This window comes from Pungitius pungitius, chromosome 14 (assembly GCF_949316345.1).
Source record: "Pungitius pungitius chromosome 14, fPunPun2.1, whole genome shotgun sequence".
In the NCBI taxonomy this organism is placed as follows: domain Eukaryota; kingdom Metazoa; phylum Chordata; class Actinopteri; order Perciformes; family Gasterosteidae; genus Pungitius; species Pungitius pungitius.
The window spans coordinates 10791325-10814875 of NC_084913.1; the positions used below are offsets into that span (position 1 = coordinate 10791325).

The 23551-nt window shown below is 44.6% G+C and overlaps 3 protein-coding genes across 6 annotated transcripts in view; 2 read left to right on the forward strand and 1 right to left on the reverse strand.

Annotated features, from left to right (window-relative positions):
* spred1 (sprouty related EVH1 domain containing 1) overlaps nucleotides 1-5580 on the forward strand; it is a 28276-nt gene extending 22696 nt beyond the window's left edge. Inside the window, exons 5-6 of the mRNA XM_037486089.2 lie at nucleotides 83-238; nucleotides 409-5580. Of these exons, the coding sequence (XP_037341986.1) occupies nucleotides 83-238; nucleotides 409-1104 (852 nt within the window). The 3' untranslated portion in view covers nucleotides 1105-5580. The remainder of the gene's footprint in view (nucleotides 1-82; nucleotides 239-408) is intronic.
* An 829-nt stretch (nucleotides 5581-6409) lies between these two features.
* Nucleotides 6410-9128, forward strand: fam98b (family with sequence similarity 98 member B). 2 transcript variants are annotated; one of them, XM_037486591.2, is made up of 8 exons: nucleotides 6410-6607; nucleotides 6798-6946; nucleotides 7027-7155; nucleotides 7259-7434; nucleotides 7646-7726; nucleotides 7808-7924; nucleotides 8040-8207; nucleotides 8295-9128. In XM_037486591.2, the coding sequence occupies exons 1-8, from the start codon at nucleotides 6570-6572 to the stop codon at nucleotides 8493-8495; spliced, it is 1059 nt and encodes a 352-aa protein (XP_037342488.2). In that variant the 5' UTR covers nucleotides 6410-6569; the 3' UTR covers nucleotides 8496-9128. The 2 variants fall into 2 exon arrangements, with proteins under 2 accessions (XP_037342488.2, XP_037342489.2); XM_037486592.2 differs by having other exon boundaries at nucleotides 6804-6946.
* Nucleotides 9129-9222: 94 nt separating this feature from the next.
* On the reverse strand, nucleotides 9223-22682 carry ptpn21 (protein tyrosine phosphatase non-receptor type 21). 3 transcript variants are annotated; one of them, XM_037486589.2, is made up of 20 exons: nucleotides 22343-22682; nucleotides 21124-21405; nucleotides 19650-19819; nucleotides 19172-19269; nucleotides 18213-18280; nucleotides 18039-18109; nucleotides 17610-17697; nucleotides 17387-17472; nucleotides 17013-17100; nucleotides 16619-16698; nucleotides 16382-16489; nucleotides 15680-15740; nucleotides 15430-15511; nucleotides 13795-15299; nucleotides 13111-13251; nucleotides 12130-12348; nucleotides 11698-11826; nucleotides 11359-11593; nucleotides 11019-11179; nucleotides 9223-10857 (listed from the first exon to the last, which is right to left on the reverse strand). In XM_037486589.2, the coding sequence occupies exons 2-20, from the start codon at nucleotides 21301-21303 to the stop codon at nucleotides 10729-10731; spliced, it is 3699 nt and encodes a 1232-aa protein (XP_037342486.2). In that variant the 5' UTR covers nucleotides 21304-21405; nucleotides 22343-22682; the 3' UTR covers nucleotides 9223-10728. The 3 variants fall into 3 exon arrangements, with proteins under 3 accessions (XP_037342486.2, XP_037342484.2, XP_037342487.2); XM_037486587.2 differs by having other exon boundaries at nucleotides 22264-22681; XM_037486590.2 differs by lacking the exon at nucleotides 16382-16489 and having other exon boundaries at nucleotides 22264-22679.
* Nucleotides 22683-23551: the final 869 nt, after the last annotated feature.

The following is a 23551-nucleotide window of genomic DNA, read 5'->3' on the forward strand; positions in this document are numbered from 1 at the left end:
CAAGTGGAACACCCTCAGCCCACACCTCCATTCATCCCAACAAATGACGAGATTCTTTTTTCCCCCCCCTCTATGTCTCCAGGTGTGTGACGAGCCTCCCTCTCTGTGTACCCCGATGAAAGAGCCCTTCTCCCAGCTGAACAACATAGTCTCCACCGAGCCATTCAGGGGCTGCTACGTCCGCGCACAACCCTTCGACGAGTTCACCTCCAGCAACCGACGCTACCTGCCTCCACAGGTCCGCGCCTCTCCCACACGACCACTCAAATCCCCCAAAAATCTGAATTATACGCTTGTGAGATGAACTTGATGCAGGAGTCAAGTACTTATTGCAACAGTAAACACAGTGTCATTCTTTTTCAGTAATCCAACTGCTTGTCCATCTCTCTCTCTCTCTCTCTCTCTCAGGTCTTGAAGCCGAATCGTCGTGTCACTTTCGACATGGACGAGGAAGAGATCGTTCGCATCAACCCGCGCAAAGATGTGCTCATCCGCGGCTACGAGGACTACCGCCACCCTGTCATGTGGAAACCGGAGGCCGACCGCGAGGACCTGGACTTCCCCAACGCCTTCCACAAACTGGACAGTAAGAAGTGCGAGTACCTCTTCCCCGACGGCCCCTGCGGGGACTCCCACTCCGTCCCTGGTATGGGCATCGGGAGCGGCATGGGGCTGGGGCTGGGCAAGGACACAGCCATCAAAACTCAGCCCTCGCCCCTGATCAAGTCCAAGAAGGGCCGGCGGCGGCGAGAGGACGGCGAGCGCTCGCGCTGCATCTACTGCCGGGAGATGTTCAACCACGAGGACAACTGGCGGGGGCAGTGCCAAGACGCCCCCGACCCCATCAAGCAGTGCATCTACAAAGTCAGCTGCATGCTGTGCGCCGAGAGCATGCTGTACCACTGCATGTCCGACTCCGAGGGCGACTTCTCGGACCCTTGCTCGTGCGACACGTCCGACGAGCAGTTCTGCCTGCGCTGGCTGGCCCTGGTGGCGCTGTCCTTCATCGCGCCCTGCATGTGCTGCTACCTGCCGCTGCGCGCCTGCCACCACTGTGGCGAGGCCTGCCGCTGCTGCGGGGGCAAGCACAAGGCCGCGGGGTGACCTGACGACGGACCATGGGACACCCTCAAAGCTAGCTAACACACAGGAAGTGGATAAAAGCGGAATATTAAATGCCGGCATCCTTTTTTCATTCCCCTCTCAGACGGGGCGATATGTTGTTGATCCCCAGCTCCGAGGGCTTTTGGAGGTTTCAGTTTGTGTTTGTCGCCGACAAGCAGCAGTGGAGGACAAACCATATGCTTTGTGGGGGATCTGAGCATCAAGCTACGTTCAGGAGCTTAATCGGAGGAGATGAAGGGGAGGCAGACTCAAGATTAATAGACTTGGAGATGTTACTAAACACACCTGTATACACACACCCACCCACACACACACACACACACACACACACCTCTCTCTCACATTCACACTCATGCATTGACAAAGCCAGGCCACAAATGTCAGAACTCTACTGCAAGAAATGTGTGTAACTTTATGAAGGAAATTAGTCTTTTGTACAGAGAGCGACATCTTAATGACAAAAACAGAATTCCAAACTATTCTGCGATGAGAGAAAATACTGTTTGAGTATGCTAAAAGGGATATGTTCTTGCTTCTTTTGTGAATTTGACGTTGGGTAACAGTGGCCTTTCCTTTATGGCATAAGCATTTGATGACAATGTAATTACTAGACAGAGAAAAGTGCACTAGAAATGGCGTTTTCCCCAACCCCAAGTTAAGGTAGCCCTCTAAAATTCTTGTGGTACATCAACCACCATTTTAACATTTTAGAAATGTTCTGTGGTGAATGAATGGCCAATTCCTTGATTTCTTCTTCATGGTATGCTGAAAAAAATCCAAAAGGTAAAAGCTTATTTTTGGGAGGTTGAGCTTGGCATATCTTTTGATATTCAATACCAAGTTAAAATGATTACCTTGCTTTTCCCAGATGATTTAGACCATTTTATTGCATTCCAAAATAAAGGGATCAATTCCATGATTAGAAGGGGAAAATGGTAATGACATTACCATGCAGAGTTCCCCAAAAATAGTTTTTTTCCAGATCATACAAATAGCATTCGAACCTCTTGAACCATTTAGATTGAAACTGATACATGACTATTTCATTTACTCCGGTGAATTTCACTTTTAGTCCAGTATTTACTGCTGTAGTGAAATTAGTGTTTTTTGTTTCTTATGTTATTTTCCTGCTCATTTTATAATTATTTGTGGAACAAAAGCTGATAAGTTGCTCAACCAGCAAGTTTTGTTTCGGTGAGTAAAGGGGTTTCAGTGCTCCTGTGATGAGGCACTTAAATTAGGTCATTCTTTTACTGAGAATCCTTCAGATTTTCAGATGAGTCTGCACATTAATTATTGTCAAATAATGTCAAATTCAATTTGGTATTGGGAAAATCCTCCTTAAAGCACTGCTCTCCAAGCTTTGGTTGCAGCACCCTCTCCAAATCTCCATGTATCTGTTTTGTCCCCCTCTTCCACCCCCTCATATTCTGTGAAAATTGAATTGTCCCTCAAAAGTCAACTGCTTCCATAAGTCTTTATTTAACAGGCCCTGAATGAATGACTTTGTTTCAGGAATGCTGAGCATATTAGCTATTAAAGAGTGTGTGTGTATGTGCGTGTGTGTGCGTGTGTGTGTGTGTGTGTGTGTGTGTGTGTGCATAGGTCTTCAAATGCACTATGGTCCCAGCTCTGTGACTGAGGCTTTGACTTGTAACCTCCTGTTTCCCAAAATATCAAATCAGGCTGGGAATCTTCTTCTTTCTTTCCGAAGGTCCGATTGGACGATCCATTACACCGTTGTAAAGCCGCAGCTAGCTGGTAGCTTAGCATAACAACACATGTAAAGTCAGCTAACTCATTAACGGGTTACATCTCCGTTGTTTGATTTGTACAAAGACAACGTTTTTTTTTGGGTGGGGGGGGGTCTATTATTGTGGTTGGGTTAGGTGGTTCACTCACTGGAGTTCTGTTGTCACCGTGAGGTTGCAATGCAGAAACGCGAGGAGGTTACTGTGCCTGGCAAAGAAACGGTCCCACTCACAACCTCGGTTTTACATATTCCCAAATGTTGGTGCAGCATTAATGAGAGACCTTCAGCAGCTGGCGGGGAGGGTTTTGGGGACGGATAGATTGGATTCTCTTTAGACGGAGCCAGGCTGGGTTCATGTTTGCAGTCTTTATGCTAAGCAGCTGCTGCTTCTAGTTCAATATTTATCTGCTAGACATGAGATAAACTAACTCTCAACAAGAAACCAAATAAGCAGAATTCCCTGAATGTCAATCCACTCTAATTGATATTTTGAGTAACATGGACACAAGTTTTTTTTTCCCCTCCACTGAGAGATGAACCACTTTCTCACTAAACCATTTAGTCCGAACAACCACCTCCCAACAGTAACACCAGTTCAGTTTGGCCGTCCAGCTGCAATAACTGATGAAGTGACCCCAAACTACAGCATTGGCATGTTTTAAATTAGTTCCCGTTGTGTTTACCCTTAACAGATATGCACCTCCTGTCATTCCTGGTTAAAAACATCTGGATTGCAGGAGAAACGTTTATTTTCCTAATTCCACCCCGACCAACACTCCCTTTTCTTTCTATGCAAACTTTCTAAAGTGGGAAACGCATTGGCCTCTGTGCAGACTGGGTCAGAGGCGGGACAGGACACTTTAACGATTCATAGGTAAGACGACCAACACCTGGTACCAAACTCCAAACGACCTGTAAATACGTAACAATATTTAAGTTCTGATAATAATCCCATCTTTTTTTTGTCTTTGAAATTTTAAAGATAGAGATGTATTTATCGTTGCTGTCAGCATATACTGTAGCTTCAATTGACAGCATTATGTACATAGGTCACCTTTTAGTATTATTTCACATTGAAAAGTAGAGGGCGTTTGTGATGGAAACTACTATTGAGCTTCTAATAAGAGTTTCTCTCTAGTTTTGTACGGTAGAAGGAAGGATAGTGCTAACACGGTACAGTAGTGGCAGTCCACTTGTTTCAAGAGTTGGAAATATGTATGTATGCATACGTACACGCGTACGTACACACACACACACACGCGTGTATCTATGCATACAAGTACGTATATACATATATTAATGTGTACATATAAAGCTGCTAGATGCAATCACTAATTTTATTGTGTTGACAGAGAAAAATCAGCTATGAACGACTGTTAAACCCTAATCCTCCAACAGCATATAACCATGACAGTGAGTTCTTAATGTTTGATTTCTCTCCGTGATGAAGTGGACACGTGTGTGTGTGTGTGTGTGTGTGTGCGTGCGTGCGTGCGCGTGTGCTTGAGTGTTCGACTATATGTGTGTGTTCTTGTGTGCCCTGAGCGAGAAAGAGAGCGACTGTAAGTGTGTGTGTGTGTGTGTGTGTGTGTTGCCAGTGTGCTGACTGTGTGTGCGGGCTTGGTGTGTAACCAAATGTTTGGGTGGTTGTCATAGTCTCCCATTGTAATTGGATTTGCCGTGCATTTTTTTGCAAGCTGAACCAAGGTTTGATGAACCTGATTAAAACTTGCTGGCTGAGAAGCAAAATGTAGGACGTGCATTTATACAAAGTGTAGAGAATGCTGAAATAACACTTCTCATTCTGCATTAACCAGCACAGTGCAACTTCCTGTCATGTACTGTATTATATATGCAACATGTGTCTGTCTGCTTTAATATATATATTTTTTTGACCTGCATTATATAAGACTTCAGTTTGAACCACTTTGCTGCTAGTCTTTTATCCTCTTTCAATCTTGGAAATTGTGCATATCTTTGGGAATGCATACAAGTGTACATTATTGACATTGTGTAGATTAAAAAAGAAAAAAACGATATAAACAAGTTTTTCTTCAGTGTATTGTTTTAAGAAGGTTACTTTTCACAGCAGTTGAGTGGTTATGTTTCAATTCTCCAATGCTTTGGTGCACTGATGATACTATATGTAATTTTTTTTTCATCTTACAGCGCTTGATGTAACATTTATGTGATTAGTTCTAAATAGTGGAAGACATTTGTGTTTTGAAACTTGCAGTATAAATGGTACTACTCTTAACTATTCTGTAAACACTGCCTGTTTTACTTTCTTTTTTTCCTTTCACTCTCAGTGTGCATATTTCTCTCCTGTGCATCGATTTTTTTTTTCCCCCCGAAGTTTCTTAGTGCCATCGGCTTTCACATCCTGACGACCTCAAAAAAGTGCCTCACGTCCATCCTAGTATCCATTTTATAATTTAACATCTCTCGTTCTGGTTCTATTGGTTCCTACATGTCTAGGTATTTCTTCTCATGGTTCGAGAATACCGAGTATATAATTTATAGTCCCAATAACTCATGTCATAGTTGTATTTTCTTTATACAGATGTAGCTCGTTACTTTTCATAAATATATAATGTAAATATGCATACATATGTTTGTAACTGTTTTTATGTTACATCATACACTTGTAATTTGACATATCAAATAACATTATCATAATAAAATGGTGAGTTTTAATCTTTTGATGTGTATGCTTCATTGTTTATTTATCTTCCTGCTTTATAAAAATATCTCAAGTTAATTCAACCTCTGCAGTTGACCCTTTGTGTGCAAAATCCAGACAGAAACACAAACAGGTGTTTTAGAAATGAACTGGGAAAAAATTATAATTATGATTACATTAAAAAAGAATGTGATTTAAATTGGAATACGTTACAATGAACTATATTTAGTATAACTAAAGGTAATTTGCATCCGTGACCCTCCCTTCCACTCAAGGTCTGTGTCCCGTTATCTGGCCCTAATTTGTCCTGAAAATTATTGCTCGGCAGCACATTGAGCCACATGTGAGCCTGGTGGGAGTTCCAGCTACAGATAAGCAGCAAACGAACAGAGATCTTGACTCTTTGTTCGGTGCTGTTTTGTTTTAGCCATTTTGACACATACACACATGCTGACTCTACCAATAACGGAGTCCATTGTTTTTCATTTATCACTTAAGTCACCTGGTCTCCCACTCATGTTGCAGTTTTTGAGTTGGGGTTATAACCCGATTTACAGCAACACTTCTTATCTTCATAGTGTCATGTGTTGTAAATTAACTCTTAGTTGTAAGGGAATTGAAAACAAAAGTTAGAACAAGCCTTTAGAACTAGTATGTTAATTTAGATTATTCCAGGCACCATTTTATATTTTAGGTTTTATTTATTTAATACATTCAGTAGGGAAATAGTTTATATATATATAGATGGAAAAATGTACTTTTAATACATTAAAATGTTGTATTTACAGTTCTTTGAGGTTTTATTTATGTATTTACCTCGTTTCTGTGGCGGAACCATAGCTTCGGAGTCTTTCGTTTCACTCCGGACCAAATACGTGACCGGAACAGCGCAGCGGCGTGAGAGCGCTGCAGAAATGAATAGGAGCAAAAACTGTAACGTTATATGCTGACATTGTTCTGTCCATAACAACGTCACGTTTCCACCAGACTAACCCTAAAAACACACCGATGGAGTGCGATATTTTGGATTCCTTGGAGCAGCTCGGGTGAGCTAATCTACTCTTAGCATAGCACGCTACTTGTTTACTTCTGCAGTCACTTTCCAAATGACGTCCACAGTCTGCGTATTTCATCAGAATACACCGTGGGCGCCATAGCTTACGTTGCTTAACGACATCCCCATTTGAAATATGTGGGCGTCGACACCTGTTTGACCACTTTCTCCCCTTCCGCTAGCTATAGCGGTCCTCTGCTGGAGGAGAGGCTGCTCCTCGCAGCCGCCGAGGGAGGCCTGTCGTCGCCTGAGTATGTGGAGCTCTGTAAGTGGCTCTCATCCAGGTTAAAGCCGCTGTGTCAGCTGGAGGAGAGCATTACTTCCGGTCCAGGTGAGCCACATCCCTCCGGCCTGGATTCGGACGATCGGAGCCTTGTTTGCTCCTTCATGAACCCCGTTTTCCATCTGCAGACGACCTGGAAAGCCTTCAAGTGGAGATGAGCGGTCTGCTGAAGGAGCTGCGCTGTCCATATGAGGAGGTGGTTTCAGGGATACTTAAGGGCATCGTACTGACTACCAGAGACCATCTCAAGTTTCTCCGTATGTAATCGAATCCCGCCTCTCGTTTCAAGCAATGCGCCACAAGCTCTGTGTGTGTGGCCAGCAGGGTATTTAAGAATTGTATTTTGTGTTTCCTGTGAAGTGTTTCTAAGCTCTGAGCTCCAGGCAGCGCAGATCGTGATGAGCAGAAGACTCTCTCATGAACAACAACAAGAGAGTCCGGTGCACCAGGAGCTCCTCGCCATCTATGAAACCCTGAGCCTGCCGCGGCCCGGAGGACAGGACGCAGCGGGGGTTTTCTCTCAAGTCCAAGACAAGGTGGGATTATTTAACGCTGTTTTCAGAACATTTGTATCTGGGCTACCAAAATGACCCTTTGGAAGGCTTTGTTGTCTCCAGAGTATGAACAAAGTGTGTGTTGTAGTTATGCATCCGTTTGAGCACACGGATTTGAACATTGTAGTAATCCATAATGCCTTAGATTGCTTGTATTGGGGTAATGTTTTTAATGCATTGTGTGTGATTGTAGGTGGAAGAAGTACTTAAAGATCTTCCAAATAGCTCCATTGGAAACCCCATGCTAAAAAAATCTCTATGCAGTGAACAGTGGGTGAGTAAATCTACATCTACACAAACCAACCGTCATATGAAGTGCTAATTCAACTCGTTTGACTTTGATTGATCTCCGCAGGAGAAGTTGCGCAACATAAACACCGCTCTGTCTTCAGAGTACGAATGTCGGCGCCGGATGCTGATCAAGCGGCTGGATGTCACAGTGCAGTCATTCGGCTGGTCAGACCGGGCCAAGGCACGTTGGTGATGAAATCACGCAGGCTTTCTTGTCTCCCTTCTCCACCACAAGGGATTCTACCAGACAACTGTGGGGGAAGAAGCTGATTACTTTCTGTCTTGTGGTTTGTCAGGTAAAGGTGGACAGCATGGCGAAGGCCTATCAGCCGAGGAGACACTCTCTGAGGCCACAGTCCACAGTAGCTGTGGCTGAGCTGCTGGCCGCCAGAGAAGACATCTGCAACGTGGTGAAGACCAGCAGCGGCTCCAGCAGGGAGAAGACTGCGTGCGCCGTCAACAAAGTAGAGAATAACTTTCCCTTTTTCCCCCCCAAACGACTGATTTCGAGAGTTTCCCCTCTGACGCAACTTCTCTCGTCTTCTCCGCAGATCCTAATGGGGAGGGTCCCAGACAGAGGAGGACGCCCCTCAGAGATAGAAGCACCTCTCCCTGAGATGCCTGCCTGGCAAAAAAGACAAGATGGAGGAAGAGGTGGAAGAGGAGGAGGAGGAGGAGGAAGAGGAGGATATTGGAGAGGTGGTGGATCGGAGCGAGGACATGGAGGAAAGAGAGGAAGATATCGGTACTAGTTTCTGATTGAGTTTTTTTTCCTCTTTATCCGAGGCTCATGAGTTCTATTCTGTTCTCTTTAGAGGGAGCAATAACTTGAATCACAAAATTATCTTTTTAATTATTTATGGTCATATTTTCTATCATGGTTTTACTTTGCTTTTATCAGTGTTAAGTGGAAACCTGTCCACATGAATACTTTTTGCACGACAAGGTTATGGCATCAAGCCATAAACTACATACACATTCTAAAGAGTTGAAGCTCACACTGAAAGTGACAATATGTCTAGAAGGAGCTGCTCAATTTCATTCACATTTTTGGGGGAAACTTCACGGCTAAAAGTGATATTTTTTTCCTGAGTTTACACTCTGAATTATTAGTTTTCTGTAGGGAATTAGTTATTTTCCAATAAAAAGACATTTATTTGTTACCATAAACATTTAACTTTCTTTTGGTATTTAGAAAATGTGAGTAATGTTTGTAGATAAAGGCAAAAGTAGGAAAGTGTCGTCATGTGAAACCCTGAACAATGAAACCATGGCTAAAGGTTTGAAGCAGCTTCTCTCAGTTCTTTGAAGATTTTGTACCAGCTGTAATCCTTTTCCACCTTTTGAAATGTAATAAAAGATCTTCCAGTGATTTAAACGCTTGTCAATATACTGAAATACTGCAACCAGACATTGAGGTCTACCTCCTACCACAAGGTGGCGCCACAGATTGATGTAAACAAAGGAAGTCATTAGGTGATCTTTTGAACCAAATGGTCTATTTGCATATTTATTTGCTGAAAATAAGCTCTACACTCTCTTCCCAATGGCATATTACTTTTTGTTCAATAGATACAAGTTTGTACATCATCCGATATTCAAAAGACATTTTTTACATTATGAACAAAATACCTGTAGATGGACAAAACTGTCACACCGTGGCCACAAACATCCCTCTCAAGTCTCCATTTTAAGACTCATCAGTATGTTAAAACACAACCTGAAGCAAACTGATATGCAGCGGATCTAAAAATGATCCAGTCAAAACACATCAACACATCTGGAGACGTGTTGTCCTCCACTTAAGTCCGATCACTGGCCACGCATGTGACAATAGAAACATTACGGGTAAGACAATGACTTCACTTTGGCCACATTGTAAATTCAGTTGCTGCCCTTTGACAATATTAGTTCTATGATTTCAAATGGACATTGTTAAAAATATTTGACTTCATGTAAACTTTGCCGTGTCTCTGTACAGGTGTATTTAACAAAGTGTTCATTACTAGTCACATGTGTAGCCTACTCAATGACAACTGTCAAAACGTAAGGATCTAAGCTTATTCAACAGCAATATATTGTTTTGCAGGGTTGTTTCTTAAATTAATCGATTGGCAATAATCAAACACATCACTGCAATTAATAGACTGAAAGAGTGTCTAAATGTCCTTCATATTATTCACACATACGGTCTTAAAAAAAAAGGTAGACGTATAGGCACTTTTCTTCACAAAATACCTTAAATATATTGATGTTCTCATGATTTAAAAAAAGGGAAGAGAAATTAGTATACAAAATTCCAGTTTTACTCTAAAAACGTGTTCTTCTTCATTTTAAACTCTTTTTTTAGAACCTTTGCATCAAACCAGTGTTTAACAAAGACTAAGGCATCACTCGCCACTCCTCTGGACAGCAGATATACATTTGTTGTCAGGTGGGTTCGAGGGCTTTTGGAACATGAGGAGTGCTCATACCAGGTGGAATCACGCTACGCATCGATCAATGCAGGAAAAAAAACACCTGCACCACCACATGATGCTCAAATGCATCGGAGCGCTCATTCCTACGGAAATGTTCTACACTATCGGAATAAAGAGTTGCCAGATTGCAATCGAAAAATATAATAAAATTCATTTGTTAATGATACATATCTATCATTACTTATGTATTTTTGCAGCATAACATTGGTTCATTCTGTACAGCAAAGTACTGTGAAAGTGCTGGGCTTTATCAAGAAATAATGTACGTAAAAACTATATAATACTGTTGGAGGCAGGTCATATGTCTTCATGATCCTTTTGTCTGGTATTGCTTCTTTCCTGTAGTTCCGCGCATCGATCTTCAGCCGCACTGATTTAACGCTCCACCAGGTACTGACAGGTACTTCAGCTGCGCTGATCCCACACACACACACAGCCGCGTCGTCGCGCCGCAGTTTGGTATCAAGCTGGAGCCGTCTCCATGCCGTCACCTGCGACGGAGTGCTCATATGAGCCGGGAGTTGCGGAGGTACTGGATGATGACCTTGTAGATGAAGGTGTACTGAGACAACGTCTGAACCATCATCATCCTCTGGCGGCGCAGATGTAACAGGAAGTTTGGGACATCCAGTGCCTGGAATGAGACGGACGCTTAGTGTGATGGAGGCGGAGGTGAATCATGTCCACGCACCGAGATGGAAAACACACCAAAGAAATAAAAACTAGATGAGGTCATCACTTGGAGAAAGAAAACGGGTGTAGTACACTGGTTTTACTTGGGAGCGAGGAAGTTACCTCATTGTGCTCCAGACAGGCGATCATGATCTCAGACAGGATGACCACGCCAGTCCGTCCCACTCCAGCGCTGCAGTGGACCAGCACAGGTAGGTTGGTGTTCTTTGGGTCACTGATGCTGTTGGTGTGTCTCCTCACGGACTGGATCTCCTCCAGGTAAGCTGAATTAAAAAGAAAAAGAAAAGAAAAGACTCTCAATGAAGTAATACGGCAGTTTCAGCTCGATCGCACCATGTGGAATCAACGTTGCTCTCGATGTAAAACCCCAGTCTTGTTTTCAGCCTTCCAGCTTGACATCAGATGATAAAAACACGACGACCTTAAAAAAGATCCCACTCACTCAGGAAGCCCTTTAAGTCCTCGGGACACCCGTGGTCAGGCCAGTCTATGTACTGCAGGTGCCAGACGGTTCTCTCCTGGCCCGTCAGGAGGTGTTTGATCTTTAGCCCCGTGGTGGCGTAGCAACCGGACTCCGTGCGGAACCGCGTGGTGATCTTGAAACGGCCGTATGTCACCGTGTTGTGTCGTGAGCCGAGTCGGGGCCAGTAACGGAAGCTCTTTTCTCGCCCGCTTTCCTAAGTGGGGGCAGAGGGGTGACATGCAACGCGTTAACCCAGGCAATGATGGGGGCTTAAATATGCGTAGCTATCGCTGTGAGAAAAAAAAAAGACCAACGCACTTCTTCAGCAGTAACCATGGCGATGATGGAGACGCCCTGTTCCCACACCATCTGCCAGAAGTCTTGGCACGTGTTTGTCAAGGGACCCTGCGTGGCGATGTAGCTCCACTCCTGACCACCAACTGTCACCTAGAGAGCCGGGAGACGGATCAGTAAGGCTTCGGAGATGAAGAAGCAGAAAGAGTAGCCATCAAGGAGTCACGGTATCAGTTTTTGGGCAGAAGATATTAAGCGGCAGGTTAACAGCAAGAGTATTAAAGAGTTTTCCATGAGTGCCTTAAAAAGGCAAAGAATAACAGCCAATGAAAACGTCATCGTGAGCACTGACGTCAAAATGTTCCCTCTGGGCGCTTGGTCTTCTCGCTGATTAAACAAATCACGTACGAGCCCTCTGATGAAAGTTGAGGATTAGGATACGTCTGCACAACTTACTTTAACATGTGACGCGTTGATGTATCCGGTGTTGTTCTCCTTAGTGGGAACCAGCTCCACTCGCGTGTCGTCATAAGGCAGGACGTCCTGAAAGCGGTTTTTATCCCCGCTCTCGGGCAGCTGTGCGATGGTGCATTCCCCTGCAGGACGACGCTTTGGGATACTCTCGTACTCTTTCAACAGCTCCCCCCTCTCCATGTGCTGCTCCAGAGCTGCACACTAAGACGCACACACAAGGAAACAGGGAAAACTTCACCACATGGATCATGTAATTCTGATCCTAACCCATAAACAAGTTAGCCACATTTTGACTTTCTCGGGCATAAAACGATTACATTTTATGAACACGGACGACATGGTGAGATGGAGAGTAGAATATTTTCATCATCAATAAACAAATGATGTCAAAATCGCTCTGAAAAGTGGACCGAACATTGGCAGAAGTTTTAACTTTCTATTCCCGTAGGACAGAGGACATTGTATTTAATGAATGGTGTTGCAACATTTTTAAAAGACACAGATTTAGGCAATAAATAAAGAAGAATGCAAACTACTTTTATGATGTGTAGAAGTTTAAACTAGTGTGCGTTTACTTTATTAAACCATGTAGACACTTCGAGAACTTGCTAATCGATACGGTTAACAGCTACAACATTAGTAAAGAGCTCATTTTGTTGTTGTTTTTATGTCTGGAATTGATTTTTGGTGCCAAAGCAACAACCATCATGAGTAACAAGGCCAATTCGACCTGTGTGTTAATGGCAGTCTGGAAGAAAATCACTGAAAATTCTCTCCCTCATGTCTCCTTCAGGACGCAGCCTCGCCCTGCAGGAGGCTGACGACGCCATAGACTAAAAAAATAAATCCATAGATCTAAAAAATAATATAATAATAATGCTTAAACTAAACATTCCTTTTTTGCTTAACAAACCCGTTCAGACGCAGAGAGAATAATGAATTAAAGCCTCTTAAGCGTCCTACCTGCTCGTCGTTGGAGGCTCTCTCGGGCTCGTCCTTCACCGGCTCGTCCATTGGCTGCCTGGAAACTGACAGTCCATTGAGATGTGCCACCTTCAGAGGGCCCATCTTCTTCACCTCTGACCTCACTCCTTTCTTCATACCCTGTGGTGACCCCAGAGAAGAGACAGCAAAAGATCAAGACGTGTGTGTGTGTGTGTGTGTGTGTGTACGTGCCGGCCTCGCAGTCAGGAAGTTTACAAGATGGGAGGGGCCCGGCAGCCTCGCTGGGTGTTTACTGACTGAATGTCACCTGTCTGGTTTTCCAACTACATTCTTTCAATGCGTGCCGTAGGGAGCGTGTTTGTGCCATTACAAGCTGGCCACTGAAACCACTCTCTCTGCCAGGTGCGTACACACTCATGTGATCCAGGCATGAGGAACAGACGTGCCCCTGTTGTTGTCAAATTGACCTACAACCCACTTCTAACACGGGGTGGCATATTTTTATTTTCTAAAAACATCCCTGGGGTATAAAAGTGCAACTAAAGAGCAACATACATCTGGAGTGCGACTGAATGGTGTGATTCATTAGAAATAATTTTGCATTTGAAAAAAGTTCCTCAATCGTGCTTTCATACACATTTCAAGAAAATTCTCACTTCCTTTTGTTTCCATTAATGTTGTGTCATTGGGAACAGGACTCACCGGAGGAGGCAAACCTTCTACCGCTTTCTTCCCGGGAGGCACATCAGACACGGGCCTCTTTTTCACGTCCTTTTTAGCCTTCTGCTTCGCCGCGTCGCTCAGGTCGCCCTCGGAGACCGAGGGCATGATCCTGGGCTGCCGTAACTCCGACGGCAAGTACAGAGGCTCGCCCAGGGGGTGAACCTTGTAATTCAAGGGACTGGTTATGGCCGGTTCCAGGGAGGAGCCGATGGGATACGCGGGAGGCGGCTCAGAGGGAGCGTGTTGCTGAGGCGCCAGGGAAGAGAGAGACGTCAGGCTCTGGTGCGGCCGGGACGCCTTCGCATCCTGAGAAAGTGGAACGTGACGCCCGGTGTCTTCCTCAAACTCCTCCTCTTCGCCGCTGCTGTGAACCAGCATGGTGGCATCGGAGAGGGACTTTTTGTGTCCGTACTGCGCGCCCTCCTTGACGCCACCCCTGGCCTCCGTCTCCGTGCGCTCGATAAACACGTTGAGCTGAGAGCCGTGGGAGCGGCCGGCGCACAGGGAGGCCGCAGGGGGCGCGGCCGGGTCGGCGGCGGCCGAAGAGGACACGGCGCGCTCTTTGACCCGCATGCCCTCGAGGCTGTGCGCCAATCCAGCGATCTCAATAGAGTTCCGCTTCTGAGCGTGCTGCGGGTGTCGCGGCGGGGGTCCGCAGAAAAGCGGCTCCGACACCTCTTGCAAGGAGTGGGCCACGGGCAGGCTGTCCTCTTGGAAGGTCTGGACCGAGTGGTGCACCCGCCTGGTGATGATCAGGTCCGGGTTGCTACTGGTGACGTACAGGTGGCGCGACAGGTCCGGCGTGCTGTTAGCGGGCCGCGGGTGGGCGTAGGGGTAGGGCGGAGGCGGCCGGTACACGTGTGTTCGCATGATGTTGGGGGCTGGGTACTCCTGGGCCTGTTGCAGCTGCACATTTGTGAGCTCCGGGACGCTGACGGCCCCCACCACAGGCCTCCTCTCCGTGGGGTAAGGGTACGGGGAAGGACTGTGGAAGCTGGAGCCCAGATGGAAGGGATAGTGATGGTGTTGGGCTGCTCCGCCATGCTCCCCTCTGATCTCGGGCTGGCTGTACACCAGATGGTCCGGCCTGCGGTAGGCGTACGAGTTGCCGATATTCAGGTTCCTCATGGAGTGGCTCTGCCGGTGCTCCTGAGACAGGAGCATCCCTCCTCCCGCTCCGCGGGTCTTCTGGCGCATCACTGTCTCGTAATCCGGCGTGGCGCGGTAGGAAGGCGGGATGAGGGCGCTGTGGCGGTGCGAGGGGACGTAGTCCGGCCTGGTGATGTCGCTAGTAATAGAGGGGTTGGAGGACATGGGCGAGGGCTGGTGGTAGTGCTGGGGATTGGTTAGCGAGCTGGTACTGTGGGCGCTGTACACACTGCCGTTACGCAAGCGCCCTCCGCTGCCGTATTCCAGAGGAGAGCAGTCCAGGCTAGTCTGGGAATGGTAGTAATAACCGTTCTGACTGTTCAGGTACAGATTGTCTGGAGGAGAGCGAATAAACACGATAAGACACCCTTGAGTCATCAATAGATTATAATTACAAAACAAATCCATCAATGGTCACTCATTTACTGGTTCCTAGTTGCAAGCCAGTCTCTGTGAACTCGTTACCTTGTGACGATGTGTAAGGCTCTGTGAAATGACCATTGTAGTGCATCTGAGGGGGGGGCATCATATAGGTCTGAGACTTCGGCTGTAAATCAGACAGAGGGATTCAGATACTGCTCATGTGATCAGAATCCAAAGTCTAAGAATAAAATAGAACTGTGTGCTGACTGACACTCCCGTGGATGATCAGTGGAATAACTATAAATGCGAACGATAAAATTACACAAGCACATGTGGGAAAAGTGGGTTTTACCAGAGATATTCTAGTGGAGGACCTCTGTCTGACCGGGTTAACCACTGCAGGCTGGGCTTGGCTGGTGGAAAAAAACAAAGACAAAAGATGTGACTGAAACCAGAAGACTGCATACGACGCTTCTTCCACAAACTCACTTTGGCCTTTTGATATTTTACTTTACGCAACGAGGTGCATACCAGGACAACTTCAAACACATTGCTCAACTGCTCTTTACACTTTGGTGCATTTCTCCTCAAGTTCTCCAGGAAGCATGGTGTAATGAAAAAGTTGTGCAATGGGTTTTTTTTTTTATTGACATGCATTAAACAAAAAAAATGATAAATTCTGTGTTCAAAACAAACTAAATAATACTTAAAGTAGTTTAGTACTGGAAGAGATACTGTAATTCAAAATGACAATAAAATGAGAATAAACAATTCCACTGGACTCAACAATGCCTTCATCTCATTCATTATAATCCCCTTTACAGCATCAAAACACTTGTCCAACCACGCACAACAAGGAGCAGTGAGTCAAATAGTAGATCCTTTCACTTGGATGGAAAGCCACTACATGCCTAACAGCCCAGGGCCCGTTTCATGTTTACAGTAGCGTGCATGTTTGCTGTGCGAGGTTGGCTAAGCAATGAGGGAGGGGTGGGTGTTGGCACCTGCTTGATAGCCACCTACACTGTAGGTGGTGGCCGACAGTGATGCTCACCCCTTGTTAGAAGGCAGAGCGGGACGAGAGAGCATTGGAAATCGAGGAAAGGACAGAGTGAGAAGGGACTTCTGGGAGCCCTGAGAAGGCAGGGGGTCACACCCCTCTCTGAAGAGAGAGGAGGATAGAAGTGAGGCTACACCGGAGAGGAGACACATGGACGAGACAACAAAGGACAAAGAGACAGGAACTGGGCCAGACATGTGAAAAAACAAACAACAACAAAAAAACACTTACAGGCTACTCTTGTTAATCTTATAAAACTTGAGTCTGGCCAGACACATCCGGCAGACATATTTGGAGGTTTCCATGTCTTCCTACGCAAAAAAAGAAGGAGAAGAAAAGTCATGAGATGGAGAGACAATTAGTACAGAAGTGGTGCTCTCTTACTAATCGCGATGCAAAGCAAATACGCACTTAAAATACTTCTACAGGGTTCTACAGGTTATGGCTAATGGTATGTGACCCACACATGCCTAACATAGCCAAACAGCCACACCCAGGCACAAACATAGGTGCATTGTTCACACGAGCGCCATGACGACAGCAATTTAGCAAAAATCAAACACGAAACAGACATTTTCAACGGGATGGGTAGAGAAACGGAGGTGAGTTGCTAGAAGAGCCTTACTGTCTGGAACTGGACACTCTCCTCTCTGTTGGACAGCTCCAGGACAAAGAAGGACCTGTTGTGACTCATGTTGTTAATTTCATTCCACCTACACAGCCAATTAAAGCACAAGGACAGAGAGAAAGAGGAAAAACACATGATGTCATGGTGGCCACAAAACCGCAGAGCATTTTTAAGAAGAGAATGTGGCACTGCTTTCACAATGCATAATAGAAGACACACACACACACTAAAAATGACCATGACTCAATCTATACTGACAGAACTGTCTGATTTAATACAATTAGAGCTCAGTCACAATTTACCAGACAAAGCTTTTGTTATGAGTAGATGATATTTCCATACATTTTAGGTACTGCTGAAAAAAGACTTACCTAAATGAAAGCGGCCTGCCATTTTTCTGCTTGACGAAGAAGCCATCGATGCAGGATCCCATTGAAACATCGGAGCCTGTACTGTCCTGTTTGCAGCAGAGGCGGGATAGAGACATTCAGAGCAGTCTTTTAGGTGAAAGAATTCAGACAGACATATGACACTTAACAATTCAGATTCAAGTAAGCCGACGTATGACATTTAGGCGAGACCACTTAAACTCACCTTGGCTTGATAGCTTTCCTGGCCATAGCCTTCCATTTTCTCCACCTCCTGCATGTACAACATCTCTGCTTCTGGGGCTGATAAACCCCTGAAAAAAACCCACAAAAATGACATTAGAAACATCTCAAAAACAACCCCCCTTAGAACCTAATGTGTAAATGAAATGGGATGGATTGAGTGATGAGGAACAGCTAGTGATGGACTAAACGTTTACCGGGTGTGGTATCAGGCTGGGCTTATCGGAGCTACTTTACTCCGCAAGTGTTTATGACAGGAGATGCCTGGTATATGGCCTCAGTGAGATTCTACGTCAATTCAGATGAGGACATGACGAAAAGGTAGATGTGTTTGCAAAGCTACTTGTCTCTTGAGCCGCACACAGAACAGGGAGGCTGATGCTGAGGGCAGATGTTGGGAACACCTGCTCACCTGAATGACTGATAATGAAGCGCCACTTTCTGAGTGGCCTCCTCCAGCACTCGCTCATCCTGGATCCAGTCCTGCCAGGACAGAGTTGGGATTTACACAATGCTGGTATTAAAATGATCTCGCGAAAAAGCAACAAATTGTATTTCACACGTTGACTGTATAAAAAATGCTTACAATAGGGAAAAGCGCAAACTTCTGGAGGAAATCCTGGGAATCATATCGGTTAAAGTCTCCAAAGTCAGCTGTTGAGGGAAAAAAGAAAAAGTTAATACAGCAAGGGATAGACTTCATTAAAGGTCCATTTATGCATTTGGCAAATTAGACACAGGCGAATGGTGTAATGCCTTTTGGAAAGCTGCGGTGTATAATGACTAGATGGACTAATTTTAGGAGAGGAGGGGCCCTGTTTGTGAGGAGAAGGAATTGCTTTGGCGTACAGGTTCACAACAGTTACCAGCTCCAGGCCGCCTGCTGCCAACATTCACAACTATGTTTGGTATCTCAGGCGTCAGCACTGCTCAAAAGCTGCAACCGCTCCCTTCACAGAAAATGTCCCAGCATGGGACCGAAACTAGGAACTGCACAACAGCACTATTACAAGTTAGCAACTAAAGCAAGGACTAAATCTGAATAGAAATGTGCACACAGTTTCTTTGTGCTTTCCTTCAAATGCACATTGAAAAAGCTTGTAAGTCCCTTGAACACAGCAGTAAGTGATCTCAGCGGCTCTGCTACACCCAGGCCAGCGAGTTTGGAGCGCCTGATATAACTTCGCCAGCAGTGTTTGAGATTCTTCTGGCGAGGCAAAAGTTGCAGGATGGGTCAGGGCTCAAGCAAAAGTTCACATTCCCCACACAAACACACCCTTGACCAAGCGAACGGGCTAGTTTTCATTGGATTGTGCTGGGTAAGAGCTGCATATTACCGAATCATGAACTGTTCTTAGAAACCCTGTGATGTGGGGCAGGTGTTGTTTTAGAGCTACTTGAAATTCCGATGGCGCAACAATTGCTGTGTAATTGCACCAGTAATCAGTTTACAGCTGTGACGGCAAAAAGCTGATTGACAAGAAACACCCGGCCTTTGCAAACGCAACTTTCTATTGCACAGCTCACAGTCCACATTCATGTTACCTTGCACTGCCAGGCTCGCTAAACGAATAGCTTGTTCCAGTGAGCACGAGATCCTGCCCTCCAGAACATCCTTCTTCAGCTGAAGGTAATACTGATATCTGCAAGGAAAGAGAGGGTTACTCGTGAGTGGCGAGTAGACCAGCTGCCAACAACCAACCAAATATGGTAACTTGGCAGAAATGGCCGAAAGGGTCATTACAGAGGAAACCTTCTCAAGCGTAGCATTATTAAAACAACGTGGGGCATATTTAAAGGATTCTGCTGGAGGTATCAAAATAAATGGACCGGAGGAGGTAGAAAGACAGTGGAAACTGGCATCTGGTTCAAGGGGTAAAACTGTGAACCTATGCTGCTGCTGCTGCTACAACTCATTACCCTTCATAGTGCATAGTCTAGGAACCTCCCCCCCAAAAAAACTTTGACATCTATTTAATAAGTGGCTTGGACAAGACCCCTCATGGCACTGACTGGACCCCACCTTGTGATCTCCTGTTGCAGTTGGGTGACACTGGGTATGTAAAACACGACTCCGAAGTAAACGGTGGGCTCCAGCCCATACTTGTCCAGCTGCTTTTTCAGCGGCTTCTCCAGGTCGATCCATCGCTGCAGGTTCTGCTTGTTGAAGTACCACAGGCTGAAGTATGTTATCTAACGAGCAGAGAAAGGGAGCACAAAGATCACACCTGAACAGGAACGCACATTTACATCATGTCAAGCTTGAGAACAATATTATGTAACGGCTTGAGATCTGTATCACTCATCTCCTGTCTTGTGCACATATCGGTAGCTCGTATCCATTAACACAGCATTCCAAACATTTGTAGACCTGAAAAGTCAACCCTCACAATTTCATGTAGATTGATAGGCTTGTAGCACTCCCTGTTCCGTCTTGTGACTGTCTGAACATCTCGCAATGAACACTTGTAAAGAAAAGTAACCTCAAGGCTTTCTGTTCATCAAAGACAATTTAGCTGAAAGAGCCTTGTTGTGATTAGCAGCCACACAGAAACCACAACTAGAAAATTACGTGACTGCTCAGCACTAGACAGCATTGCTTAGCAACTATAAATAAACACTATGTAAACGTCCATCTGGTGTTTTTGTTTAATAATTGTGTGAAAAAAATAGTTACCTGGATCGGAGGAATTAACAAAAGAAGAGACAACAGTCTGGGCATGTACTTTTCTTTGAATGTATTGAATATATGGTACCCATTAATGAAAATGAATCAACATAGACACAGGATCTATTAACCCATGTAGCATTGGTTGAACGGGGCCAGTGAACTTAATCTTGTCTAACCCTCATTCTATGATCGATTAAAACTGAACTTGCATAACCTTTCGACTATAGACTGACTGACAACCACATGATTGCCAAAAAAAAAGCCAATACGCTTTGACCTGATGCCTTCAAGAACTCCAAACCAAGGTGGAGGCCGCTCAGTGGTACTGTTAGCCACACCAATGACAAATAAAGTCTTACGCAACTGAATAATAGTCATAGAGTGACTCGTATCAAGATTTCATATCCGGCAGTGTTTATCGTTAATTTGAGGTGCAACGGAAATGACGGCATCTCGTCCTCAGATCACAGCCAACAGGGGTGACCAAAGCGACCATATGCAGATGTGAAGCTTGTGCATTATTCTGTCCTGACTCAGCACTACGTTCCTTGACCATAATGTCCGCGCTCTGTGGGAGTGAACATTTCCAAAAATCTGCATGATGAGTTGGTTACATGTGTTTAGTGAAGAGTACGCGATTGAGAATTTCCTAAACCAGGTCATAAGCAGGACAGATATTATAAGAGATAATAATTACTTGATATGTTATTTTGCTTTCTGTTGTACGAATGTAAACAAACGGATAACCTTGTCCTTGTGGCGAGTTGACAACAAGTCCATAAGAGAGAACAATTAGCACTTGTATTGCATGAAAATGCATACATACCTCTCTTAACTCAAGTCTCTGAGCAACTGCCTCCAAACATTCCTGCCCGGTGCTCTCCACTGAAAGCGTAAACTCCACAAACTCTCCATTGAGCAGCTGAATCCGAGTGACGAGACAGCTCTTGCTTGAAACAGTATACCTTCGAGTCCTTTTGAGTTTTAAGCCAAATGGCAAGGGCATGTTTCACACTTCTTCAAGGAGGGAGGTCTTCACTTAGTCCAGAGAAAGTATTCTCCTTGCTGGGCCCTCGCAGGTCACTAGGTTCATCGTTGACACACAGATCTAAATAAATAAATAAAATAAAAGACAAGAAACATCTCAGAGCATCTCCAAAACACTACAATTCACAAGGATATTTAGTGGGAGGATAGTCAACTTTTGAAGAGGTGGCGGGGGTTGGTAAACAGGGTGACTACTCATCACAGGAGAACGTGTTACGATACTTAATCATCCTCTCGACTGCTCTGTAACCCGGGAACAGACGCCCCACCAGACAAACAACCCTTAGCGTAAAGTGACGTTAATCCTCTTAAATACAACATACAAATAAACGCTAATTTACCGGACTTGGCCATCTCGCACATGCTGTCAAAGAATTACGAAGTTACTGCTCTAAAAGTATCCAAATACTTTAAACGACACATTAAAAGCAGCTCTGTTGACATATGGCGATGAACTAAAGAGTACGTTATCTAATCTATACGGATTGTAAGCCAATTGCCCAGATTGTGGTGAGATGAATCTCTTCCAGCCGATAGTCTAATTCAAAAACTGACTAGATCTGTTTCAATAACGTACGTTAACAAACTAAAGTTTGGCGATCACAGCTAAATCCCTGCTGCTTTCCATCTCTAACGTGCATCCATTTGACTGCGATGTATCCAGCGTTAACGTAACGTTACGTTGTAAGCAAACTCATTTGGCGAAACTCAAATTTAAAAAAAGTTTGTTCGTAATGATGGACTACCTAGCTAACGCTACAATGGGTGAATCTACAACTTTAGGAGTTTACATCAACTAGCGGTTATTTAGCTTTGAAGCTAATGTGCTAACATATGATCCAGTAAATAGACGACACCCTTTGGGAAGCTGACGTAGTCGGTACATATTTTGGGTTTTTAAAAAAACCGTTGACGTTACCGTTAGCCAGCAGATGAAATTGTGTATTCCAACTAAGATTAGGTCCAGGGGTATTCCGCCATAAAGGTCAGTGGATTACCATCAATGTGAGATAGTTTCAAAAGTGGAGAGAGCCCATTGGTCCGCAGTCGGCTCCTGGATCCACACTAACGTAACGTCGGGTTAGCAGCCCATGCCTGTCCGTCCGACTCTCCGCTCAAGTTCCGAGCGTGTTTCGCTTCCTGGGATTGGAAAAGTAACAAGCGCTTTCCGTCTCCATCCGCGCCTTCGGCAGCACTAATAACTCGCTTTCAGCAGCTGCAAGCACCAAATTACACGGGGGTATACATCAACTTTTCAATCAGTGCATACAAAATGTATGGTTGTCCTGTACTTTTTGGGGGCGTACGCTTCAAAGTGCATTATAGTGCCTCCGTGGCGGAGGAATACACGGCGGTTGTCAGAGTCATGACATCAGACAGCTGGAATGCCGAGCGGTGAAAATGCCAGAAATGGGACAGCTGCCTGCAGCTAGCTGCCACCGCTGACCTGTCTTTTACCTTTTACGTCGACTGACAACTGATCGCAAATAACATTATTATGCAATGATTAATGAGTTTCAGTCTGTGTCTTTTTTGTATGCAACACAGCCTCACGTCTTTATTTTTAATTTAGGTGTGTATATATATATATATATATATATATATATATATATATATATATATATATATATATATATATATATATATACACAAAGAGTGTCCTCAGTTGTTTGCTGGTCAGTGGGGACTCACATCATCCACAGTTCTTTAGGTCTAAGCTTAAGTTTATTTTTCCAAAGAAAAAGGTTTTGATTTAACAAAATAACATGTAAGTTTAATAGCCATAACGCTTTTTTCCCTTAAATGGAAATTATAGGGGATGGGTAACCGATTGAATCTCAAACGGTCTCAGAAAAAAGGTTTTACCATTTTTTCTTAATGGTTTTAAAATCGGCAGTCTGAATAATTCCAATGTAAGATTAATACGCTGCAAAAATGATGGTCCTTTTTGGCACCACACTCCTTGTGTGTTGGTTTGCTGAGCCACGGTGGGGGAACATTTGCTGGTAGTTGGCAGGTTCAAGGCCTGAACTCAACACTAGCAATTAGAACCCACATCAACCAGAAGGAAGATTACTGATTTGGCTTATAAGAAGCTGAACATTCAAAAAAACATATTTGCACAGTGTGTTCTTATGTGTTTCTGTGCTTAGAAAGGATAGCAATGTATTGCTATTATTTACTATTTTTCTTTAAACATTTTTCCA